General features: G+C 42.0%; 1 protein-coding gene across 1 annotated transcript in view; it reads left to right on the forward strand.

Annotated features, from left to right (window-relative positions):
* ANO10 (anoctamin 10) overlaps nucleotides 1-17,559 on the forward strand; it is a 154,096-nt gene that overhangs the window by 103,022 nt on the left and 33,515 nt on the right. The window contains 1 exon segment of the mRNA XM_033132854.1: nucleotides 8,728-8,844. Within this exon segment, the coding sequence (XP_032988745.1) occupies nucleotides 8,728-8,844 (117 nt within the window).

Here is a 17,559-nt window from a genome sequence, read left to right on the forward strand (position 1 = left end):
TGACCCACGAGCTGTTAGGATCTGAAGACCTTGTGCCTCCTTTGAGACTCCAGAGAAGATTCCAATTCGTTGTGTTATTGAGACAAAGCCAAATTTTGTGATGCTTTCTCATCTATTTGCATGGAATATCTTTTTTCCATCCTTTCACTTTTATCCTGTGTGTGTCCTTACTTCTAAAGTGAGTCTGTTGTAGACAGAATATAGTTGGATCTTATTTTTTTTTATTCATTCAGCCACTCTATGTCCTTTGATTTGGCGCTTAATATGTTTGCATTTTAAGTAATTACTGATAATAACAAAATTACTATTACTTTTATTAATTATTTTCTGTATGTCTTATAGTTATTTTGCCCCGCTTTTCCTCTCTCGATGCCTTCCTTTGTATTTCATTGACTTTTTTGTAGTGACTTGCTTTGGTTACTTTGTCATTTTTCTTTTGTGTATCTTTTATAGATAGATCTTTGTGGTGACCATGGAGAGTACATAAAGCCTCTTATAGTTATAACCGTGTATTTTTAACTGATAAAAACTTCAGTCACATCCAAAATCTCTACTCCTTTACACCTCCCCCCAATTTATGTTACTGATGTCACAAATTATGCCTTTTTATATTATGTATTCATTCACAGACTTTTATCTTTATTTTTATGCTTCTATTCTTTAAATTTTAGACAAGAATGAAAAGTGATGTATACACCACCATTATAGTATTACAGGATCCTGTATTTGTGTATATATTTACCTTCACCAGAGAGTTTTATATTTTCACATGCTTTTGTGTTACTGTCTAGCATCCTTTCCTTTCACCTGCATGGACTCCCTTTAGCATTTATTGTTAGGTAGGTCTGGTGTTGGTGAATTTTCTCAGCTTTTGTTTATCTTGAAAGGTATTCATTTTGCTTTCATTTTTGAAGGATGGTTTTGCTTGATATAGCATCTTTCTTGGCAGGTGTATTCTTTCAGCACTTTGAATATATCATCTCACTCCCTTCTGACCTGTATTGTTACTGCTAAGAAATCCTCTGATAATCTTACGGGAGCTTCCTTACGACATTTATTTCTTGCTGCTTTCAAGAGTCTCTGTCTTTTGACAGTTTGATTACAATGTGTTTTGGTGCGGACCTCTTTGGATTCACCTTCGTTGGAGTCTCTTGAGCTTCCTCAATTTGCATGTCCATTTCCTTCCTCAGATTTGGGGAATTTTGACCCTTACTTCTTCAAATAAGCTCTCTATCTCTTTCTCTCTCTTCTCTTTCTGAGACAGCCATTATGCATATATTGATCTTCTTGTTGGTATCCCTTTAGTCCCTTTGGCATTCTTCATCTTTTTGTATTCTTTTTTTACGCTTCTTACTCTATAATTTCAAATGACCTGTCTTCAAGTCCACTGAGTCTTTCTTCTGCTTAATCAAGTCTACTGTTGAACCCACTAGTGAATTTTTCAATTACATTATAGCATTCTTCAGCTCTGAAATTTCTGTTTGGTTCCTTTTTTATAGTTTTATAGTTTTATAGTTATACAGTTTGTTGTTACTCTCATTTTCTTTTCATGCATTGTTTTCCTGATTTGGGTTAGTTGTCTGTGTTCCCTTATAGGTTGTTGAGCTTCTTTAAGATGATTATTTTGAATTTATGTCAGGTAATTCACAGATCTCTGTTTCTTTAGGGTCAGTTGTTTAAGAGTTATTATTTTCCTTTGATTTTGCAATGTTTCCCTCTTTCTTTATATGCCTTATTTTTTGCTGAGACTTGGGCATTTGAAACAATGAACACCTCTCACAGTCTTTATGGACTAGCTTTGTACAGAGAAAGACCTCCATCAGTCAACTAGAGACCTGGGGATATCTTAAACCTTTTTTGAGTATGTGTCTTCTCTGGGCTCATACATGGAATTTCTCAGTGAGGAAGGTTAACAAGTTTCTTTTTCAGCAGTTCATAATCTTTGGTCTCTCTGGTGTCTATCTGTAGTAATGCAGGTTCTCTGGTACTTCAGTAAGCCCCCAAACTTTCCTTCATTCTTAGCCATCCCCAAGCATCCGAAGTATGCCAGGTCCTCCCCAGTCTAGTGAGATAGAAACCAGTCCCTAGGGCAGTTCCCTGAAAAACTGGATAATTGGGCATATGTCCCACTCTTCTCTTTCCCTCCTTAGGGAGAAGCTAAGAGTTAGGTTTTTTTCTCCCAATTGGGTTGAGCTATGCCAGCTTGAAGGAAGGGCTATTGTAGATGAAATACAATGGCATTTTTTTTTAAAACCCATTTTAATGCAGCTGTTCTTGGCTTTGTGCTTGCCTGGGGTACTAAGACTTCTTAACTGGTTTCTTTAGTTCTCATAAAGGCTTTTTGGACCATATGTTTCTGTTAAGTTGAAGTCTCTGTGAGAGAACAATGTTTTGGCCTTCTATTCATAGGCCATCCTGCTGACATCACTGTGGCCTTCAGGTCTTTAGTACGAGTCTGGCATGACCTTAGGCTCAGCTTCTCTCTTGGACCTAGCAACCCTAAACAAGGCACTCTCCTAGAAAGAAGATCACATACTTTCTTTAAAGGACAAGTTTTCTGGTGTTAGTGCAAGAGTAGAACCTGCAGTTGCTCTGTTACAAGGTGGCATGAGAAAGGGCTCTCTATGGCCCCAGCTTTTCTGAAGACAGGTTTTTAATTCATTCACTTCAGTGCTGACTTCCTGGACCAATGCTTTCCTTTTGTGAGGTTGAATCTAACATTGGCCCCTCCCAAGGCTCCTTTGGAAGGTCCTCCCTTTGCATCGGGAAACTTGAGCTGCACTTTCTGCCCCATCAGTCATATATTCAGAAATTCTGGCAAATTCTCTTTCCAGTCTTATTTATTTTTTATTTTAGAATATGTATTCCTGTCATTTCATGGGACCCTGGGGGAGGGGGGAGGCAAGGGGTAGAAGAAGTAGATATGCATGCTACCATCTTAAAATGAAAATTCCTAAGGTTTTTTTCCTTAAGAGCCTAATTCCATATTTTTTTTCAATTTCTTATTAATTGGCATTTGGCATGTAATTTGTCTGGTAATCAGCAGAGGATGCTTTTTTGAAGGAGTTTCTTTTATTTGTCAGTGGGTGGGCTCTGAATGGAAAGAAGTACCATGGCAGACATACCACTTGTAGAAATCAAATGAGGTTTTCAGACTTTCAAGAATTCAACTCTAATTTGCATTTTCTGTTTCAGAAGGGAGGGTTGGGGGCACACAGCTATAAACACAGCTGCTACTGTCGATCATATCATGAGTCTTCTCATTTTTGCAAATAAAATGGTTCCACTCACTCTCTATGCACCTGGCGTGAGACTCACAAGAGTTTGACAGCCCTGCAGTGACCAAAGGTGAGCAATGTGCTGATGGCAGAGTAGGTAGTACTTTGCACTGGCACGGGAAAACATTTTGCTTCTGAGTGCTAATTTTCTCTGGTCCTACTTTTTTTTTCCTTTCCTAACTAAGACATCCTATAATCATTACTTGACGCATATTGTTATGGAGAGCCAACTTCTTTGTATTTATTGGTTTTAAAATTCTGCCCATCTCCGCTCTCCCCACTGTTTCTTTTCTCCTTTACTTTGTTTAGAATATAATTTTGTGAGTTTTACTTTAAAAGAAGATTGTTGGTGAAGAATCACAATCATGGCCCAGAAATTATCTACTCTTTTCATAGACAGGCTATGGAAAGCCAACCCAACTATTCATTTTGAGTATGTTTTTCTTCAAATCTGTGCAGATTCGTATTTCATCTTGGGTTTTCTTTTATTTACAATACAAGTAAAAATAGCTAGAATGCTTTTTACAGTTTTTTTTTTCTCAGTTCAGTTAGCATAAAGCAGTTCCCAGCCTTGAAACAGATTTGCTGTATGGAAAATATAAACAAGATTTTTAAAATTGATCTTTTGAAACACAATGCTATAAATGTTATTTAGGCTTCCTAAATAACATTTCTACAGGCTAGACCACAAAAACTTTCTTGATCCATGATGATGCTCAAGTTGAATTCTGGATTCTGGGTGCAAGAAACCTGTAAGAAGAAAGGATGGGAGGTAGCTGGATGTTCCTTTCCTGACCATTGAGACAATGATGGCTCTCTTCTGCTTCTCTTTACCCCACTTCCTTGAAGTTGGTACCCTGGTCCTGAAGCTGCTGTGATGTCTTCCTCACCCCACTCCCAAGTACTCAAGGCTGTTGGGGGTGGGAGCAGGACAGAAAGAGTTTGCTAGCACCAGCTAATTCAATTAACAGGCATCTGTGACGGGTGAGCTCTTTACCCCTCCCAGGTGTGTTTGCATTCTTTAAAGATGATGGTGTTAAACTAAATAAGCTTGTCATTGGTGGTACTTCTGGGTGTGTAGCAAAATGGGGTTGGGGGGGCAGGAATCACCATGACAGAAGATTTGGGGAGGTAAGGAGATGGTAGAAGAAGGCCACCATCTAAGCTGTCTGGCCCCGCATAAGGTTTCCCTACGTATTTGCAGAGGGAGTGAATACGAAATGATTGCTTTCTCCAGCTTCTTTGATTCCTGGACTCCAGATTTAAAAAGCCAGGCCCTCTGAGCTGCAAGTTGTCTGGTTTCGGTCTATTTAGTGGCATATGGACAGTCATGAGGAGGTTGGGGTTTTGGAGCCTGGCAGGGCATGTGTAATTCATTTGTTAAGTGAGGAATCCCTGTGTTCTTTTTCACATGTGTTGTTTTTATTCCCTATAAAAGTAACGCATGTCCATTAAAGACTAAAGATAAAGAGATTGCCCATAGTGCAAATCCAAAGAAATCCATTGTAAAGATATTATAGTTCCCTCCAATTTAGTTACTAAAGTCGGCATTTTTGGTTTGTTCTATAAGACACTTTTTTTTTTTTTACTGTTGAGGGTTATAATTACCTGTTTTGGGAAAAGATACTTGGATGGTTTATGATTAAGTCTATAAAAGAAAAGTGAGAACACTCTGTGTAATTCTCACCGGTCCATCATTTTAAGAATTGTATATTCTGAACAACAAATTTCTTTAAAAATTTTTTCTCTTCAGTCCCAAGTTAGCTCTTCCTTTGTTTCCTATGGTCAGCTCTTCCTCGTTGGCAGTGACAATGAAGACCACCTGTCTATAGCTAAGCCCCTACCTTGCACGGTGGCCTGGCTTGATACTTTAGAACTTCTTTCCAGGATCTCCACTTTCTACCATCCTCTCAGTTCCTTCTCCAAAGCATTTCAACCTATTCAAGACTTACACCTTTAGGAACCAAACGCCTGGCTATCTCCCATGGGTACCTCTCCTTCCCGGCCTGACTTTCAAACCTTTCTCCAGCCCTGCTTCCCAGTCCCTTCTCTGCCCACTGTGGTCTTGCTTCTGTGACCACCACTCAGCTGAAACCACTCCTCCCACTAGAGTCACCAAAGGCCTCCTGGTGGTTAAATCCAAATGTTCTCCTCAGGCTTCTTATACTTGACCTTCCAACACCCATCTTGACTGGCTTCTTTCTCTCCTCTTTTCTGTAACTCTGGAACCTCCTAGATTTCTGCCTGTCCCCAGCTCCTCCTTCTCAAGCTTCTTATCGAGCACCTCCCCTCTTCTCATCGTGCCTGTTCCTATTCCTCCAGTTCCATCCTATGACCTCGTCTCGCCCCGTCTCATCTTTTCTCTCTCACTGCACAGCCTTGTGAATCTTGTCCGTTCCCATGGCTTTATTTGCCACTTGCACCCACACCATTGACCCCCACATCTCTGCGCCCAGCCCCGTCTCCCTCATGAAGTGCAGACCCCCCTGTCCCTCCGCAGGAGAACGTGTGCACTTAGACGTATCATGGACGTCTGGAAATCTACAGACCCCTCACACCCGTGCTCATCATTTCAGTGGCTGAGTCGGAGCGGTCTCCCACGTCTTCTGCCCTCTGGTCATTAGAGGGAGCGACAGCCCCACTGCCCGTCCACGCACTCCATCCAGGTCACCCTGCTGACTTGCCTGCCCTCCCACAGCCTCCTACCTTGTCCACTCGCCATGCCACAAATGGAGAGATCTGATCATGTCAGTCCTGCGTTCCTGCCTTCAGTGTCTCGTCACTCCTCAGCCTGGTTACGTGGCTCCTCTGTCATCTGGGTCTTGCTCGTCTCTGTGGCCCCTTTCTTCGACCCCGCCATCCCTTGTACATTTGTTCTCTCAGGAAACACTCCTTTCCTTGCTCACTAACTCCTTCCATCCTCCATGTGTCTGCTCACCCTTACTGTTTCAGGAAGCCCTCTCCGACCTGCTAAAAACTGGATAATTGCTGGCTCCTTGTATGGACCCCCAGCAGTCACCACACACGTGGCATCATGATGGCCCATAATTCCTCACCTCACCGTCTGGACTGTGAGCCGAGACATGATCTCTTTCACTGTGTTGTCTTCAGCACTGAGCCCATGTCCAGTACACTAGTTCATTATTAAACACGAGAGGGTGGACACAGCGATTTCGGTGGTCCTGGAAGCCAGCTAGAGAGTGCACATTTATGTGGGTCGCGTGGGGCTCTAAAGGTGCACAGCCCTGGAGCTGTCAAGTGGGAAGTTCAAAGCTTGATATAAGTAGATCTACTAAGGAACTACTTTGCAAATATAATTCAAAAGGAACTGATTTCTCTACTTACGGGCTTTTAAAAATGCTTATTATAAAATACTTTTAGGAAAATAAACTACAGAGAATTACTCATAAAAGCTTATTGCTATATAACCAGTTTAATGACTTTCTTTTCACCGGTTAAAATGACTTTCTTTTTTTAACTAATATTGTCTAATAAATAGCAAGTTTTTTTCAATTCATGAGAGTTTAATGGAGATTTCATGGGGCAACCGGAAGCACCAAGTATGAGACAGCCTTGCTTATCACCCACCAGCCAGTCCTGGTTCCCACACAAGAGCTGGCACGTCTTACCGGCACCTTACTTTCAACGGAAGACCCAGTGGGGTCTTTTTTCTCACTAATTCCCACTGGGACTCCAAGGAAGAGAAAATGGGTATAGATCAGTTGTGAGATTTCGGAAGGGGTCAGTGTTTGAGTCATGGTGGGGCTCTGGCAACTTGAGGACACACCGTCTGAAAAATACGGGTACACTAATTTATTTCTTCTGTAATATTTTCACTGCAGAGGTTATGTCTTATATGACGTAGTATCTCAATACTCTAATGCAATGAAATAATTGCACAGTATACCTTTTTCTGAATTACTCATTTATTCTTTATAGATTATATTCAGGTTCCTATTAATTCAATTCAGTTAGTCAATTGAATTATAACATATGGCCATCTGATCCACGCTGTAGTATCTACTTGTTTTCTCACGATAGACTCCTAATCAATATTTTTGCTCATGGCAGTTACATTTCAGTGAGGGCTACCATCCCTGGTCTACTCCAGATCTCCTGTTGATGCCAGGCAGCACCTGGCCTGCCCTGGGGCTCTGCCGGTTCTCAAATCTTTGAATTGAATTATTGCTTGTTCTGCTATGATGCTTGCTGACTTCCTCGTTATTTCATGCTTCTCCCAGGAGATATCCCCATGTTATTTATCCTTCATCCTCCTTTTGAAAATATCATAGCAAGGAATTCATTTAATTTTTTTCAGCTGTCTTCTTTTTTTTTTTTTTGTCAATAATTTAATGCAACATTTCTTAGAGGCTGTTCCATCTCCTTCACTGATTTTCTTAATGCCTTTTAATTACCTTTAAAAATTATTTCACAGCTTTTAATGTTTAGTAATTCATGCTATCATCAAAAAGGCAACTTCAGTCTCTTGATCGTACAGGTTTCTGTGGGTATTGATCCTGGATCACAAAATGATGCCCGAATTGGAGACACATCAGTAGGTCAAAGCTTTGCATCTATTAGGTTGGTGCAAAAGGAATTGCGGTTTCAAAGATTAAAAATAATTGCAAAAACCACAATTCTTTTTGCACAAACCTAGTAAGAGCAGGCTTACCGGTGAAAGCAATTCTGTGGGTTCATTTCTGTTCTTCAGAGAAAGAAGCGTGATTCTAAACCTCGCATCATTATGTTATAGAGAACCTCTGTATGATGTTGGGGTAGAAGGGAACTAAAATGGCCAAGACCTAAGGTTCTCACGTTGTAATGGGTACACTCTACATATACACTCTATATTTCTGTATTCCTGCCCTATCGTATTTGGAGTCAGCAGCATATGGTAATGCATTACCATCAATCCATCCTTCAGCATTTATCGATTATCCTTTTCATGAAAAGAATTACACCAGACACTATTGAGGGTGCAGAGAATTCAAGGCAGCTGATGTTTAAGATACATGTAACGTTTCATGTAACTCACCCTGAAGCACAGCACAAGGAAATCTGTTGGTGGGCAAACGATGGAGTGACTGTTAATGTGTGCGAAGAGACAACAGGAATTAAGACACAGATAGCAAAAAACACTGTGGAAGACTTTCCAGAATAAACTTGTTTTTTTCTGTAAAACACTGCGGGTAGCATATGGTATCAATTTAAGGGAATAACTGATTCTAAAAAGAATAAAGCAAAGTAACTCAGTAATTACTGAAAGGGCTACAGTGGGGTGGATTAAATATAACTCATGAGCCTGGTTGATCTTTGATATATCACAGGCCAGTAATTAGAAGTTGCCCAAGATTAATGAGAAGGATCACAGATTGCTTAGGTACTAATTTCGTTCCTTGCACATATGGTCTAATGTGTCACATCAACATGTACTCTTTCTTGTTTTCAGCATGCACTCCTGGCTGTAAAGTTTATACTTGCATTTGCCATACCTGATAAACCACGGCATATCCAGATGAAACTGGCCAGATTGGAATTTGAGTCTTTGGAAGCACTGAAGCAGCAGGTAAGGACAGCTATCCTGAAAGTAAATGTATTTCTTTATCAAATGCCAGATGTAATGCAGAGGACTCACTATCAACATGTCCTTCAGCCTAAAGTTAGCAGTTTAAATAAATACAGAAGACTCCAGTTTAGGATAACAACACCAAAATCCTAATAATATGAGCAACACATAGGTTTAAAGAACTAAACTAAGCAAAACAAAAGTATTCAAGCTATGTTAAATGAAGAACAGAGCTGGCATTCAGCAAAAGAATAAGACAGAGATTTCCAACAATCACTGGGGCTGCTCCCCACAGTTTCCAAGTGTGCCTTCAGCAGCATTAAGCAAGGAGACATGAGTAAATAGAACCCTGAATATCTTGCAGAGAGCGAGAGAGAATGAGAAAGTACGGGCAGAAACAGCAGAAATGCCACGAAAGTAGAAACCTCTTCCCAATGACTTCCACATTTCACAAGAGAGACAGAGAGAGAAAGAGAGAGGATAAAAACGCCATGCTGGAATTCACCATTTTGGTGATTTTCTACCTGTAGGAGATGAGAGTGGGGAGACAGAGGATTCCTAGCTGCCCAACGTGGGGTGTCTCAGGTGATACACAGGAATGTAACCAACGAGAAAATCAACAAGGCAGTGTCATCTGAGGGGAGCGTCTCTGGGCCCAGGACCTCTCTGACCCACACAGTCCTTTTGGCTTCTGTTTGGGGAGCTGGGAGGAAACAAGTGTGAGGAGGACCCACCCAAGCTGACCCCCTGATAGAAGCGAGGACTCCAAAGCTAGAGCACCCGGTGGGGAAACCCCACATTGGAGCAGAACTCGCCCTAATTAGGTGGAGTGACCCCAGAATAAGATGAGTGGTGAGAGTACAGAGCAGGGAGAGGACTCCAGTCTGCCAGCCAGGTCTGCGCTCATGGCTGTCATAGTAGGTGAGAGGACTAAATGCCCTGTGCTTCCTGGGGGTGGGGCAGGCCACGCGGACCAGCTGGTGTATTTGCTTCTTAAATCCAAAGCCAGCATTAAGTACCAGAAGCCCTCAGTAGTGTCAGAGACCAGGGTCACCACGGACCCCGAGCCTTGTTCTAGTGGTGCTAAGCAGTGCCGTCATAGGAGAGGAAAACACCGAGTTCCAGGCACCCAGAAGAGGCAGCTTTAGCATTACGTGGAGACTAGAAGATTAAATATCTGAAAATCACAACATAAACTATGATAAACAATAGGAATATTAGGTAAGGAGGCAGGTTACACAGTTTATCAAAAATCATTTGTTTCCTTTCACAAGAAACAGTAACCCGTTTGAAAATATTATTGAAGAAAAATTCCCGTTTATGGAAGAAGCCAAAATATAAAACCTTTAGGTGGAAACGTATAAAAATAATATGGATAATTTACATGACGAATATTTCAAAACTCTACTTGCTTTAGAGATTCAGTCTTGTGAAAATGTAACGCCAATTCAAATATCTAGTGGAAATAAACATTTGAGAACAGCAAGGAAACTTCTGAAAAAGAAGAAAACTCAGGCCTCTAGCTCTGCCAGATATTAAAATGTATTCTGAATAATGCAGTAGTTATAGTAATTAAATCCATTTCGAATTAGGGAAGAAATAGATCAGTGGAATAGAGCAGAGAGTTCATAAATCGGCCCAAATAAAAGTGGAACTTTAGTTTATGGTAAAAGTGAAACTTTTTGTCAGTGGAAGAAAGGGATTGATGACAAGCAGTTGTTTGGGAAAGTTATTACTTTATCCTACCTCATTCCTATGCATCTCTTGCCCCCATCCCCTGCAAAATTCAGATGGTTGAGAGATTTAAATGTAAAATACTCAAGCTATAAAAGCTCTGTAAAAGAGCCTGAGTATATCTTACAGTGGAAAATGCCTTCCGAATCAGGACACAAAACCAAAAATTATAAAGGAAAATATCGATAAGGTAAGATACAGGAACAATTTAAAACTTCTATGACAAAAAAAGGAAAAGAAAACTCAAAAGATAAATTGGGGAAATGCTTGCAATGTATGAGAAATGGTTAATATATTTAATTTCATTTTTTTCTATAAATCCATTAAAAAGACAATCTGATAATCAAAGAATAACTTGAAGAGATGCTCAACCCCAGTCAAAATTAAGGAAATGTAAATTCAAGCAGCCGTGACGTACCATATTCTACCCATTGTATTGGCAAATGTGCGTTGGTAACCTGCCCTCCCTGGGTGTAAGGAAGTCAGCTCTCTCTCATATACTCTTGACAGAAGTGTAAATTGGTTCAGCCTTTCCAGAATGCCAATGAAACAACATTTAAATTGCCCTCCAAACAAAATGACTCTTGCCAGGGTAATGGATGTATCTGTAAAGTGTACCAAAGTATAGCCGTTGAAACATTTTTATTAGCGAAAACCTGGAGACAACTGAATTCCTCAGTAGGAGGTTGGTTAAACAACTTATGGTATGATATAGTTCCTCAGATCCTTACATGATAACACTCTCTGAACCTGCTTTTTACAAAGGTCTCTCTCTGCTCGTGTGTGTGTGTGTGTGTATGTGTGTGTGTGTGTGATGGCTATGAAGTGGAAAAAGCAAGATGCGGAACAATATGATATCTTTTGAGTCAAAGCAAGATGCGAAACAATATGATACCTTTTGAGTCAAATTTTAATGAAGGGGGGAGAGAAAAGAGATGGATGGATGCCGATATGTGCATTGGTTTTTCTTGGAAGGACTTGTAGGAAATTCTGAACGGTAGTTACCTTTGAGGAGAAGGATTAGGATTTTCTGCATGTACAACACTAATATAAGTAAACAAGGGATCGTGCCCTCCCTCGTGTCGGTGGTTGGAATAATTCCTTCCCTTCCCTGATGCTGTTTGCAGACTCTGTGCACAGCCTTCACACCATCTTCCTCCTTCTTCCGCCTTCTCTTTACAAACATTCATATGGTTTTCTTTTAGAAAAAACTCAAGTTTTACTCTAAAGATTTCATCTGTTTATTTGCACTCCATATGTATTGTACACATAAAGTCTGAGGCCTGAGTCAAGTGAGGACCCAAGACTCCACATGAGGCCAAGTGGAACTTGCTTGTAAACTCCTCAGTAAGTCTCGGGGAAGGTGAGAGTGAGACCTAGACGAGGACAGGCCTGCAGGCTATTAACCTGGTACCCCGTTCAGTATTTTAAAGGATTTGCTCAGCTCTCTTTTAAGGGAGAGGCTGCAACCACGTGGGTGAAGGGCAGAGAAGTAGGATGAACCAGGAAGGGTAGGCAGAACGCTGCCCCTCCACAGAGCAGCACTCCTTAGACGTGGCAAGGGGCAGTGGGCACAACTCTACGGGCCTCGGTGTTCAGATCCTCACCTGACACGTGTCCTTACACGGATCTGTGTAATAGCCTAAGGATGCCCACGGGTCCCACCGGTCCCTCCTGCTGTCCATGGCCACCTCTCCTTTCACAGTTGTCCTTCTCCCACTTTACAGAAGAAGGGCACACCTCTCACCATCGTGAACCCTACCATGTGCCTTGTCCCCAGGGTAAAAACCTCCCAGGTGACAGAGAACCTTTCAAAATGGAGGTGTCAGGATAAGCTGCGTTTGATAAGGCGCCCCAGTTTCCCGCCCATCAAAACCAAATCATCTCCTTAAGAGATGCAGTTCCAAAATGTATGCAAAAGTTTGTCCAATAATTGTTTATCAAAATGTATATTATATGTATGTAATTTTGTATCATTTATGCACCAATAATAATTGTAATGACCAGTCCGGAAGACTGGTCACAGGAAATTTTTAAACTTTTAAATTTCCACTTATGAACATATGAGAGAAAGATTGATACTTTCAAGCAAAAAAAAAAGTTTTCAAGCAAAGAAAAAGTTTTATTAGGATAAATTTCTTTGGGAGAAGCAGAAAGAAAATATGACTTCAAAGAGGGAAAATGGAAAGATATAAAATTGTTACTATTAATTAAGAGTCTATTCATGTATTTTTTTAAATGGGTGACGGTAGATAACACATCACTACGATATGTATTAGACTCTCTTGGATGTCTTTAAGAGTGACTTCATAATTTATTTTTGTGTCATTCTTTAGGCTAGAAAATACATTTTTGCAATGATTTAATTTTTGGTGAAAAATTTAACTGTCAACTTAAAGTTGTATGGGAGGGCACATAGCATCCAAAAATTGTAGGGGGTACGTAGCCAAAAATGTTTAAATTGTACAGCATTGTCTTTGGAAGACTTTTGCTCCATTGATTATATTTCTAGTAAAGCTTTAGGGATTGGGGTGGGCAGCTCCCTGGCCGGTGTGTACACACTTTAACGCAGGTCAAGACTTCGTGTTAGGAAAGCTTTCCTCTCACTCAGAATTTCATGTTGTCATGTCTTTGTCTAAAAGCAAAGCGACTTTATTGATGTTGGATGTTATTGACATGTCTCATGTGACTAAATACATTTACCTAAAGTCCTGCCGCAGAGCTGTTACGTTTGCTTTGGGAGGACGCACAGATATTAGTCTTTACTGCTATGTATTTGGCGAAACTCTCTCTCCAGTCATGTCAGCTCCTGGATTCTGGTAACTTCAGATATGCCCTACCTGACAGTGGAGCGAAGCCCTCATGTAAAGGCGAGGTTTATTTATACTCATCTTTCTTGAGACAGGAAACGCCAACCAAAATTCTCATATTCTTTAAAACGAAGGGAAAAAAATCTAAAAGATTTTAAGTCTCTCTGGGCTTTTCTCTCCTGAGGACATAGATGTGATTCTCTGATTAATGTCACCTTTTAAGAAAAATGTGATTTTGGGGCTGAGTTTGCTGTTCAGGTTCTGGAGGGACAGAGATGTCTAACAGGTCTGGACACGATATTTATCAAATGCCTTCCAACAGGACGTCCCTAGCTTGCACTAAAGGTGACCTTCAATTAGTGCGTGTGTGGCTCAGATGTCTCCCAGCCATTAAGTGGGCAGGAGGCTGTGTTGAGTCAGGGTTTCGTAGGGCCTTGACTGCAAACCAAGACAGAGTGGTCCTCCCTCCACGACTTTTTGTTGAAATTGCAATCGGAGAATACAAGGTTCAGGGCAAAAGCTGGGCATGACACCCTGTTGCAGTTTCTCCTCTCTTCTCTCTCTCTTGCTGGCCAAAGGCTTCGTTGCATGGTGGGCACTGCTGTGTGGGCCCAAGTTTATGCGGCTGTCAGTCAGAGACAAAGCTTCACATCATATTTCCTCACTGTCCAGAGGTCCTAAAAAGTCCAGAAGGTTCTAGGTATGAAAGGTCACCTGCTTTGTGCTTTTCAGAAACTCATAAATTATCTGGTGTGTCTTCAGTTTACTTGCTGAACTATTGACATTTCTAGGATGTAGAATTTTTCTTACTTTTATTTAACCTGACATTTAACGATGTGCTGTGTAAATAAGTGGAGCCTCGACTCACTGGTCTGTGTTCATGTATCAAAGGCAGAGAGAGCTTCCGCCATGGCCTCTGATCCGTCGGTGGGCCCCAGATCCAAAATGGAATCATTGAAAACCTATTTAAGAATAAATGTCATTAATGCCTGCCTACCCTGTTCCCAGACTCACTGTTAAGTGACCAGGAATCGGCAGTCAGCTTGTCAGTAGAAATTATTACTTATAAATAATTCGTATATAATGTTTCATTTAGATTTGCTACTTTTCAACTCAATTCCCATTTTATGGACGGAACACGATTGAGAAGTTTAAATCATCGGAGTTCTTAAGTTGGACGATACATCTTGAACGTAGAGCTTTTGAAAAAGACATGTGCCTACGCCCCAAACCCTGCAGTTTCTTCTTCCCTAGATCTAAGGGAGGGCCCAGGCCCTACATTTACAAAACCCTTCCTGTTGCTCCATGCCCTGCACCCCTAACCTGCAGCCCCAGTAGAGAGAGATCCCAGGCAGGTGTGGGCAGGTAAGTGCCAAGAACTAGCAAGTTCTGAGCCAAGTCCAGTCACTGGGAATGAGTCACGTAGGCTCTTTGCGCCTCGATTTTTTGTTTTATAAAATAAACTCTGGGCAACTTGGTGTGTGGGAGGGCTCGGAAATCTACATGTACACCCAGCACTCCTGTGATTCTAGTGCAGGAGCCGGGAGCCCCTGGGGGATGTGCTCTGTGGCTTCCAGTTATCCCTCTGGGCTCATGGAGGGTGGGGCAGTGGAGAGTGTGGGGACGAATGAGGAAAGGCACTGAAAGCAGTTCTTTCAGTATCAGATAGGGAACCATGAGGCGTTTCAAAATATACAGGCAAATTAGGTACACTCGAAGGTGAGAGGCAGACTGGGAAAATAAAATTGTTTGCTTTGCAAAGGTCATTTTCAAATGATTAGGCTTTAGTTGGTGAGACCTTTACAAGGAATTCTAGACAGTAAATATCATCGTCGTGATGCCCTTTTATCTCTTTTCAAGTTGATGTATTCAACTCTCAGTAATTTTATGATCCACTTAAAAATAGAAAGCAGCCCGTTGACGGGATGGCCTGGACCACAAGGGCACCAACCACATCCCCCCACCGTCTCCACCTGGTCGGGCCTCTGAGCAGCCAGCCCTCCCAGGGCCACATCCACGAAGCCAGACAGCCAGGTCCAAAGGCAGCCTTTGAGAAAGATAACCGCAGAGGAAACGAGTTGAAAGAACAAGATAAAGACTTTAAAAAGACACCGCAATGCTAACTATAGCCCTAAAGGGTCTCAAATCAGATGTGGGAGCTCTGACAGGGCTGGACGGCTGGGCCAGCCCGATCAAGTCACGCTTTTGTTTTCTAGGGTTAAGTGTATTTAAACCATTTCCAGCATCTCCCAGGGGCCTCTGAACTGTTCTTTCAGAGGCTTGAGCATTTGTGCTCAAGCTATGGTACATATACAAGCAATTTTAATGGAAAGTTAAAAGTGTCACCCATAGAATGCAGGTGCTGACGTATTTGGTTATTGAATAGAATCACATGTTGATCTGCCACCCGGTAGTTCAGGATGAAAGTTGAATACAGATAACGAATTTGCTTCTAGGAAAGCCAGGGTAGGCAGTGCCCACGCCTCGTCTTTGGGGACGGGATGATCCATTTCCTGGGGCCCAAGTCAGGTCCCAGCCTAGGAAGCTCCAGGTAAAGGTAAACGGAAGTTCCAGGGGCCCCTCTGAGCCTGTCTGTCTTTCTCCTGTTCAGGTGGCTTGTGCCACAGCCCTGTGCAGCTTCAGAGTGAGTGACCTGACCTTTCTGTGTCACAGTCTCCCCAACATTCAGATGAGGCAAAGGAAAATGGTGCCTACCATGTCAGGTCAGAGTGAGGCTGGAGTGAGCACAGTTGGAAGCAGGGCGGTGTGGGGCGAGGAGGATGGTGATGGAAGGGGAGGACCACCTCGTGCGTGGGTTCCCTGCATCACTGGGCGAACCAAGAAGGAATTCTGGGATAAAATGGTACCACAAAATCAGATTAGATGGTGAGTCACAGTGCCACGTTTGTAGCAGCCCCACCTGTTTTCATGACCCGAACACAGCTGGGCAGTAATAATAACAGGGTAGTAGCAGCTGGCATACAGTGGGTGCTCGCGTGAGCCAGGCACTGTTCTAAGCCCTCTGCGTGAGCCAGGACCCCTCAGAGCAGGTGTTGGGGTAGGGGCTGTGAGCCAATTGCACATGATTTCTCTCCTCCTCATGAATGACGTCTTTCTCCAAAGACCATTAATGCTCTAACACGTGTTGGCTCCTGAGTACCTCTTCAGCCCCCCTCTCTTGTCATTTCTTCCTCTTCCTTTTGGGTCTCACAGGCTTGCACTGCTCATAGATTCCCAAGCACCCCCGCTGTTTCCTGACTCGGACCACACGTGCATCTCCCTTCTGCCATCAGCTTCACAGGCCCCACCTCCAGGGGGAGCCTTCCCTCCGTTGTGTGACAGGGACCTGGTGCCCGTTTCTGTGCCATTAGCCCCAGTGCACTTGGCCAGGTGATGTCTAGCTCCTGTGTCCCTTCACCCAGCACAGGGCCTGATGCCCAGTAGACTCTGAATAAATCTGCACTTACTCAAACTGAATTTGTTGACACATACCTGGGTGAGAAGCTCATATATTAAGTAAATGACAAATGATGTCCTTGGACAAAAAAAAAGAAATCTTAAAATAGGTACTCTGGCAAAAATGGAAACAGGTCATATGTCTTTCTGGGATCACTAGGGAAGAAAACGCGTTCTGAGGAATTCTGTGTGAGCACATCATAAGGACCCCATACCTAGCCATCATAAAGCTCAAATCCTTTTTTTTTTTTTGCCCAAAAGACATCGTGGTTGACATCACTAACAAGGGTGGCTCCCAAAAGACTGTGAAATAACCCCAAATCAAACCGGATAGAATTCTAAAGTAGTTTGTACTTAGCGCAAATTCAGACTCTGGAACAATTCTCTCCTTACCTCTCATGTGTAGACACTTTTTCCCCTGCATATTCTGTTCTCACTAGGACAAAAAAAATGCTTTAAAGTGCACGGAGGCCTCCAGACATTAAAATAAGATGCTTCACTAAAGCTCTAGGAAACCTCTGATCATTTTTATCTTCCCTGGTAAACAATTTATGTAGTTGCTACTTATCTCATTCCTCTGGTTTTCTCAGAAAAATTTAGAATTTATATATCTTAATTATTTCCCCAGATGTAAGAAACATGGCCAAATCAGAGCCAGATTTATTTGTATTTGTGGAAATTACTGAATAGGCCATGACACCGAATAAACTTTGGC

This window comes from Rhinolophus ferrumequinum, chromosome 17 (assembly GCF_004115265.2).
Source record: "Rhinolophus ferrumequinum isolate MPI-CBG mRhiFer1 chromosome 17, mRhiFer1_v1.p, whole genome shotgun sequence".
NCBI classification, from domain to species: Eukaryota; Metazoa; Chordata; class Mammalia; order Chiroptera; family Rhinolophidae; genus Rhinolophus; species Rhinolophus ferrumequinum.